The sequence below is a fragment of the Meleagris gallopavo genome, chromosome 16 (assembly GCF_000146605.3).
Source record: "Meleagris gallopavo isolate NT-WF06-2002-E0010 breed Aviagen turkey brand Nicholas breeding stock chromosome 16, Turkey_5.1, whole genome shotgun sequence".
NCBI lineage: Eukaryota > Metazoa > Chordata > Aves > Galliformes > Phasianidae > Meleagris > Meleagris gallopavo.
In genome coordinates, this window is record NC_015026.2 from 5,818,809 (window position 1) to 5,828,448 (window position 9,640).

The window sequence follows — 9,640 nt, forward strand, 5'->3', positions numbered from 1 at the left end:
AACACTGAAGTTTCAGCTGAAGATGCTTAGCAAGAAAGGTTGTACCTCATATGGAGGGAACATCTCATTAGCTTTTCTCCATTAAAGCCAATGCCAGTGAACTTTTCTTATCTGACAGTTGCCTTAGTAACTTGGTAGGGGCATGAGAAGCTGATCTAATTTGTTGCAAATACTGCATATTTTCTGTGAGTTGGTGTTGACCTGAAATACAACTGTGTGCTGGAAGTCTGTGCCAGACAGGCACAACTCTGTCTATACCAGAGCCTGGCAGACACCAGCTCTTCCCATGCTGCAACCCCCCACGCTTCCCACACATGCTAAGGCATGCCTGACTGAGGGAAACCACTTGCCATCTGTTACATGCTCTATAAATCCATTTGAACCTCAGTACAACTGCATATGTTGCTCACACGCTTTCATTTAGAAGCCCTGCCTGTTCAGTGCAGCGTTTGCTTCAGACAAACTGTCCTTCTGGCTTGATTCACTTATCAGGAATTGATAAGTGTTGATAGTGACCTTTGGGACTGTGTATTCATTCAGCATATTTCAGATAAAAGTTATGAATTCTTGACAGATGCTGCTACATACTTGCATGGTAACTGGAGTGCTCAAACAGGCAGACTGCAGCCTTTAAGCAGTCTATTAAATCACTTTCTGTGCATTCGTTTTTGATGTGTTTCCACCACTACACAAAAACAATGCATCTCTGAGAACAGTTATGCTGCTCGTTGAAAGCCTAAGTACTTTATGGAAATGCATTAAAAGAGTGGTTTATTCCCAGATCCCAGAAGCTTCAGCAAACCTGTTGTTAATTAACTCTGCATTCCCAGGTGATCTTCCTACACATCTTAAGATAATTTTCAGGATTTGTTATGCAACAGATGTTAAACTTTATCATCTAGTTTTCTGGTGCATCCCTTGACCCTTTTATAAATAAGGAAGAGTTTTTACTGTCTTCCACTTCTATTTTAAAAAAATCAAATGGCAGATTAGAACTAAATTCAACAGCTGTCTTAACACTGGAGTTTGTTTTGAAAGGGCAATGTTACTGAGCAAAGATCTGTTGAATATTCAGGTGAACTTGTGTCTATGTGGCTTTCAACTTCTCTGATAGTCAGAAGAAATAGCTCAATCACTTAATGCAGTCAGTGTTTTCAGAAGCTGCTTTGTCATGCTTGTGTTATCTACTGCATTTTAGTTCCAAGTGACAGGGGAAGAACTTTAGTGGTTGGGATACAGCCAGTGATTCTATGGTATGGGAAGAAAGGAAGGAGAATGGAATGAAAAGTAGGAGTAATAAAGGCCCTGGTTTTAACATTTTACTGTTGTATAACTGCAGAGATTTACTTCGTGCATTCCTCCTGGTGTCAATCATAGAAATACTTAATGTAAACCTCACTTATTAAATTGAACAAACTGCATTTATAAATGCGCCATGCTTCATTTCACCTGGGACTCTGTTATCCCTGTGCTATTCCAGTTTGTCCTCCAATATTAGTGTTCTTTTCAAAGTGATTCATAGATCATAGATGTAATATAGTGAAAGAGTAATATGTAATTATTAATATACAGTTGTAATTATTAATAATAGTCAAAGAGTAATATAGTAATGTAATATAGTCAAAGATCTTTGTTTAAAGTTAAACTGCTATTTAATAGTGGCTAAGCTATCTTAAGTTATCTACTTACTATCCTAGCAAGGCTCTATGTTAACTAGTTTTGCTGGAGCCTTGCATGGCTTAAAAGACTCTTCAGCAGAGGGTAATGATGGAGAAGCAAGGTCCTAGAGAAGTAATCGTAGTGGTCAGAAAAGGGTTTTTCTAAAGAGTTAAACTTTTTTCTCACATTTCTAGCTCACTGTTTGCCAAATGCAGATAGCAACGTGGAAGTGAAACTTAAGGAATTACTAATGCAACTTCATTTACAATAGAAAGGTCTGTCTTGTCAATACCAAATGCTTGAAGCAGGTGGTCCTTTTGAATATCTAGTGACTTAAGTGGCTGCCTGTCTGTAAACACAGTGTTGTCCTGAACTGTACAAATCAGAATAGACTTCCAGCTTCCCTGTCATACGTTCCTCCATCAGCAAAACAGGAATTACTTTCAGTGCTGGAGATGTGAACTATGAGTTAGAAATTTACCTTTTCCAGAGGCTTTTGTTGTGGTTTAAAAAATCTTCCCATATTAATTATTTCCCATCTCCTAATATGAGTTACTTCCAGTTTTCTGGTGCAGATATCAAGGATATTATTTTCAGCTGTGAGTGGGTATCTGAAAGTGTCTAAAGCAGCCTCTAAAATTTAGATGAAGTGCAACCTATTAAAATATCAAACACTGTGAACACTTTTTACCATTGAAAACTACAAGATGACACACTTGGGAAGAGGGGCAATGCAGACAAGGGGACAATTCACTGTAAAAGAAAATTAGTAGTCTTCTATATTGTTTGCAGCTGCTGTTGGTTGTGTGTGGAGTTAGTTTAACTTTTTTCAGGACAGTGGCTCAGTGTTGCACATTTGTTGAAGTTGAGTCAGCTGGCAGGACAAAGGAAATCCAGCAAGTTATGAGGTCATGCGGAGAGATAAGATGAACTAATGAGAGTATTCACTTTTTTTCCCCTTGAATGAAGCACAAAAAATTTCCTTAGTGTAAATATTGCTTAAGTACCGCTAGCTTTAGTTGGAGCTGAAGTTGCACGCTGCAGTCAAAGGATAGTAGATGCTTTTCTGATTAACACAAAATTTCTAAAAGGTTTCTTTTGCTTCAGAGCTCTGCTTTCGTAACCCTGCTAGCAGCCATGTAACATTAAGGATTTAAAAAAATGATGTATGTACCTTACGCTTCCCAGGGTGCCTAATTTGATTACAGTGTTGAGTGAATGTTTTATGAAAGCAAGTTGTTAGAATTGAGTTTAGCTGGTGTGAGATACAGTCTATATAGATAGAGGAGAGGGTTTCTTCTTTGATGTAACTTTGATGGTACTACTTAGTCCTGATCTGAGGGAGCTTTGAATTGAATCTTTAAACTCACCTGAGTAAAGAATGTTAAATAACAAGCTAATCACAGCTGGTGGACTGTAACTTGTAGTGGCCTGAGGGCTACAGCAGGTTGATGAATTTACAGCAAGATCTGGAATTTGCTGGGCTAAGGAATGCATAGGCTTGTCAGATTGGAGTTGCTGATGGCTAATGGTGAACCCTTGGGTGAATGCAAGAATGACATTAGGATGGGTTTGGAAAAGCAAGTTTGTTTTTCTGCTGTGCATCCTAGATTTTTTTTTTCCGCTGGATCCTAGTGAGCATAATAGAATTACAGTTTGCAGAAATGCATCTTTTATAGATTCAGCATTAGCTGTCAAAAAATTAAACACCTTGCAAGAAGTTTTATCAATATATCTGAAAATTATTTGCATTTATTTCACTTTTGTAACTCACATGCAATTCATGGAGAGTATCTTGATCTTGTCAAAAGGAAATGTGTGTAACTAGGAGAAAAAAGGTGAATGTGTTTGATCAGAAACATCAGCCTATCTTTGTAAACTATGTGGAAAAGAGACTCAAAAACATTAGAAAAGTCACTGAAACAAAAATGTAGAATTTAGGATTGTTAGGGTTCCAATTCAATCATTATATTAAAAATCAGGATTGCCTGATCGGCCTTTAGGAGCTGTCACACTGCACAGCATCTAGAAAGGTGAACAGTAACTTGGTAGTTTTGAGTGAAAACTTTTAAATTTGTCTTCAAGTGTAAGGTAACATTTCACAGTGTATGTTCTCATTAATACATACAGTGTCAGTTATTCAGTGTACAACTCTGCTTTGACAGATGGTTATGGTGAATCATAAAATGGAGAGGCTGAAAGAATTACTTGGTTTTCTTTCGAGATGGAATTTCTTTGATTTCTGTCACATCAGAAGATATAGTTGCACCAGATGATGAAGTATCTGGTCTTGAACAACATGTTAATGATACAAGCTTTGAGGGCGGCATGAAATTTTAACATATTTTAACATATACTGAACTGGCTGTCTGGCATTCCTTCATTTCTTTAATTGGCCACAATTACTAAAATGTCTAAGGAGTTCTGGAGATTATCTTTTTATTTGTTTATTTTTAATTAGACAGAAGATACTGTCATTGTTTTCATTGTAGGTCAAGTTTTCTGAACTTCTAGTTGTGTTAGCTACTGACTGAGCTGCTGCTGCTTTCTGGGAAGCTGGATGCTGGGATGTGGTGCCCAGGCTGGACACAGCCTGCTGACTATGGCCTCAGCAACAGCATGAAGCGTGGCTCTGTCCTTTGCAGCCCAGCACCACTGATACGTGTCTTTGGCATAGCTTGGGGATGTTGACTCATTTCTAAGTTGCCACAGAAATAGAGGTTCTTGGATATTTTCTGTAAAATAATTAAATAAAGCAAAAAATAGTTTTCTCCTGAACTGGAGAAACCCAATTCTCTTGGCATCATAGAGACACAACATGTTTTCAAGGAGCTGTTTGGAAAGAAGAAATTGGAAGTAGCTTCATGTTAATGCTCTTATCCCACAGAGCAATCCTTCAGTCTGGTGTATGGAGGAGTGATTTGCAGTGCAGCGAAGGAGGGCTTCAAAGGCTTCAGTAAGCATGCTGGTTAGGTAACTAGACAGCTTGGGAACCAGTGATGGGCAAAACAGGAGATACCCAGCATGTAATACGAAGCAATTGCCCACAGTAAGCAATCGTGGCAGGGTTTGCATCAGTACTGCTACAATACTGTTTATTATCACTGTATGTATACCTGCAGTTATGAAAGTATAGGTCAGGATGTAATGATCTATTAAAATTAATATTTACTAGCTATGCATAACCTCTGCTGTTGTCTTATAAATTGCTCTGGTGTGGCTCAAATGTGGAGAGTAGGCTGAGCAGGCTAAATCATTTCTGAGGCCTTTTCAAGGTTTTGCTTCAACAGGAATACTTCATCTCTAATTCACAGCCACTGATGCATACTACACAACGTCAAACTTTGGTGACCGTACATCATTGGATTAATCTTTCCCTACAGTGGTCTGATGAAAATATGGAAATATGAAAATATGGAAATGTCTGCATCTACCTTGCTGTCATCTCCTTGCTCTGTGAAGATGGGCATATAAATGTTAATGCCTGGGAAAGGTGGAGAGGTTAGCTTGAGAATATTGCCATAATGTGCAAGGGAAGTGATTCATAGAAACTAGATTGTTTTACATAGATCTGTCAAAATGTTTCCTAAGGTGAAATAGGAGGTAAACCATGTAGTTAACATAGTTTTGCCACATCAGCCTCTCCCTTTTTATGCTATCCTTGTTTTTCATATGATACTTGAGCTAGAAATTACCCCATCTTTTTTTTTTATTCTGAAATGTTATTTACGCTGAGATCACTGCATTTTAATTTTGATGTCAGATTTTACTGAGGAGTGCTTATGTGTATGAAATAACTCTCTTTCAGGAGGTAACTTGTTAGACATCAGAGATACTGTTGGCATGAATGAACCTGTATGAAACTTCCTAGGCTCTAGTGTGTGACAAATGCCATCTCCTTACTTCTTGCTGCTACTGGAAATGCTGAAGTTGTCTTCAATCACATTCTTTTCTGCTGAGCCTCAAAGGCTGCATGTTTGTCTCTATTCTGTGCAATGTTCAACTCTCCTATGCTGCCTCCTGACTCTATGATTATAACAAAATTAATAAAACTAATATATATAATATATAAAATTATATATAATATTATATAAAATATTAAAAATATATAGAATATTAATAAAGCTAACCTGGAAGATGCTGTTGTACATCTGGACAAGAAGTAAGCAATACAAACTGATCTAGCTATTTTTGCAACCTAATGCCGTAAATAAGGGGTTTTAGCTAGCACTGTAGATCAGAAAAATCTGGGAAGTGTATTCATCTGCTTACCTTTAGGGCACAGTTTAAAGCACAAGCCCAGATCAGTAAGATTCCAGAACTGGGGGGAAAAAAAGCTCTTTCAGTTTAACAGAATAAGCTCTTAATATTCTGCAAGATCTGTGTTTTCAGCTATTATCCCATATACGGTCTTTAACAAACTTATTTTCTCCTTGGTAGGATTGCAGTGCTGACCTCCTACAAGGCTTGTATCTATAAGATATCCAAAATGGTGAAATTGTAATTGAAGCTGCTGCAATTGTAACAAAAAGATGAAGTGAGATATGTCCTCTGAACTCGAGACAGCGAGAGAGGCAGAGCTCAGCCATGTCCCCTTTTTCCTGGCACAGGGCCCATTTGTCTTATCAAATCAAATGTAGGATTAAAATGTCTGGTGTCTAGAGAGGAATTGTTAGGAATTGTTGAATGACATGCATGCCTTGGTTTATCTGTGTGATCAGATAAGAGGTGCCTCTAGCCAGATATTCTGTCTTCAGCAGAGGGGAGGGAAAATAGAAAAGCAGAGTGTCTGTTCCCCACCTCCTTTCCAGGAATGGGTGGTGTAGTACAGCTGGGAGCTGCATCTGAGTGCTGTGCTTCTGCTATGCCCAATTGATTCATTCAATCTGTTGACTCCTTGCAGGCATCTTGACTTGCAGTGTCCAGTGATAAGAGGTTTGCAACATACTGTTAGTTTGGGGACAGCTGAAATGGAAGGGAAGACTTACCTAATTTCTAGATAATCCCAAACAAATGAAGATGCAGGAGCCCTCAGTTTCTGGAAGCTGGCACCAACAGTCTTTAGAGCAAACAGACTTGGAAAAATGAAACCATTTTGAAGCAGGAGAATACTTCCTGTGAGTTTGAGGCTGTCCTGTAAAAATCAAGAGGCATAATGAGAAAAGAGCCAGAATGTTGTTGACTGCTGGCAGTATTATCTGAATTTGGATTGAAATTTCTGTGGGGTTTGAGTGAATGTAAAGTTCTTGTAAAACTTGCCTGAGTTAGAGATTCCCCAGTCTGCTTCTGTTTACTTGTATTCTGCAGTCTTGAATTTATTTTTCCCCTCTTGGAGCAATCAAATCATGAAACCTTTGAGGTTGCTTTCAGGTCTGCTATTTCAGCATGGCTGGAGGGGCGGAGGAGAAGCAAAGATCACATTCTGTTTTTGAAGTGTGTTGCCTCTAGAATATCACCCTCTGGCACTACTTTGAGGAAATTGAGATATAGTTCAGTGTAACTTGAACATAGAGGTTTAATATATTTTTTTTTTCAGAGCAGTGGCATTCGTTTGCCTTTTACACTCCAGGTGCACTGGGTTTTAGTCCCAGTTGCATAGTGTTGCAACATGAAAGTAAAAGTAATAAAAGATGTAAAAGTAGAAGAGTGCAACATAGTTTACATTCTCAATCTGCATCGGCCAAATCTTGGTTTCCAATAGTATGTTCTGACAAGTTAATGATAGAATCTTTTGAATTGGAAGGGACCTTTAAGAATCACCTAATCCAACTCCCCTGCAATGAACAGGGGCACCTGCAGCTTGATTAGGCTGCTCAGAGCCTGATCCAGTGTGACCCTGAATGTCTCCAAGGAAAGGACATCCACCACCTCTCTGCACAAGCTGTTACAGTACTTTACCACCCTAGTTGCAACAAAAAAAAAAAAAAAAAAAGTTTCCCTTTTGTTCAATCTAAATGTTCCCTCATCCAGTTTGAAACTATTTCCCATTGTCCTGTCACAACAGATCCTGCTAAAGACTCTGTCCCCTTCATTCTTATAATCCCTCTTTAGATACTGAAAGGCTGCTATCAGATCTTCCCAGAGCCTTCTCTTTATACTGAACAGCCCCAGCTCTCAACCTGTCCTCATTGGGAAGGTGTTCCTTCCCTTGGATCACTTTTGTGGCCATCCTCTGGATGTGCTCCAGCGGGTCCACATCTCTCCTGTACTGAGGACTGCACATCTGGACACAGCATAGAGCAGAGAGGCAAGATCACCTCCTCGACCTGCTGACTGCGCTTCATTTGGAACATTCCTGAATGTGGTTGGCTTTTTGGGCTGTGAGGGCATGTTGCTGGCTCTTGTCCAGCCTGCCATCCACCATAACCCCAAGTCTTTTTTGGCAGGGCTGTGCTCCCCATCCATCTGTACCCCTACTTGTACTGATAGCAAGAGTTGCCATGACCCAGGTGTAAGACCTTAACTTAGGTTTATTGAACTGATGAGGTTCTCCTGGGCCCACTGCTTGAGCTGGTCTAGGTCTCTGAATGGCATCCTGTCCCTCAGGTGCATCAATCACACTGCACTGCTTGGTGTCATCCACAAACTGTGGAGGGTGCACTCAATTCCACTGTCAATGTCATTGACGAAGGCAGTATAATAAGCCAAGAACCTTAAAAACCAAACTCTAAATCATCAACAAAAATTGTGACAAACCATAGCATTCTTAAAAAAGAAGGTATGAGCAGAAAAAACCCTCATCACATGGATGAGATTAGCTGGTAATTAAAAAGCCAACCAATTTGAGTTAAGAGGTGGATTAATTAGATAAAACACTGGGAAATCTAATTTACTCAGCAATTTATTTTTAATCCAAGTCAAGAAGATCTTATCATGGCTTCTATGAAGCTTGGAGGAACCCAGTCAGATTTAATTATACTCTTGTGTAATGACCCACATCTCTTAAGTTTTATGATTATAATTTATTTTATTTATAAATAACTGTACATTTAAGATTTAAAGAGAGAATCGAGACCATTCAGCAGTCAGTTTTGATGCATTAATACCGAAACTGCAGGTGGAGACTGAAAGTGGATAGTAGTGAAGGCGCTGCAGATAAACACGCTTGTTCAGGACTAGATAAAGCTCTGCAATAACTAGGAGCTCTGCAATATGGGTACACAGCAGCTATTTTATTGAGTTTCCCCATGTGACTTGAAATATTTAGTTTAACTGCCCTGAGCGAACAGTCTTGTATTGATGCAGTTTTCTCCTGTTTTATGGAAGTATGTGAAGGTTAAGCATCCTCAGGTCTGTGGCATGGCTCGCAGGGGAATCCAAGATGACGTCGCCCTGTCATTCCTGCAGCAGGGCCTGTGCCCCAGCTTGTGCATCAGGTCCCAAAGGTACGACTTGTGCGGCTCCTGCCAGCTATGGAGGCTCTGTAGGTACTTTGACTTTAAAAGGAGAGGGAAACTTGGATATGATTTTTTTTTTCAGTCTGCATCTTGTGTAAACAAGAGGTAACTTTTCTTTGACTGAAAAATACACTTGAGAGGCTGTAAATGTGGATTCTTAGAACTCCTTAACAAACCCGTTCTAAGGTGAAAACTGAAGAACAGAAACCAATGTATTGTCTGTGCATTGAAACTTCAGAAGGAGAGATTGAGGCAGATCTCTGCCCAATAAGGACTGGGGCAGTGTTTCTGAAGAAGCAGCAGCTTACTGAAGAATACATTTTTAAGGAGAGAAATCACTTAGGTTTGAGTTGTACTTCTTTCAGCCATAAATGCATATTCCAAAAGTGGCAGAAAAAAGTTCAGGAATGTTAATTGTTTAAACTTTGAAATGTTTTCAGTTAGGCTACTCTTAAATCTCCAGTCCCCATTACAAATAAATAATCCTTCCAAGTAAAGATAGGGACTATCCCAAGAAGGTTTTTTTTCTTCTCTATTTGTCTTCCATTGAAACACCTTCAAAACCACCTTCATATCCTATTTTT

At 39.1% G+C, this 9,640-nt stretch overlaps 1 protein-coding gene across 1 annotated transcript in view; it reads left to right on the plus strand.

Moving 5' to 3' along the window:
* Positions 1-8,980: 8,980 nt before the first annotated feature.
* Positions 8,981-9,640, plus strand: part of LOC100544619 (nodal modulator 1) — a 25,872-nt gene continuing 25,212 nt past the window's right edge. The window contains exon 1 of the mRNA XM_019620612.1: positions 8,981-9,082. Within this exon, the coding sequence (XP_019476157.1) occupies positions 8,981-9,082 (102 nt within the window). The remainder of the gene's footprint in view (positions 9,083-9,640) is intronic.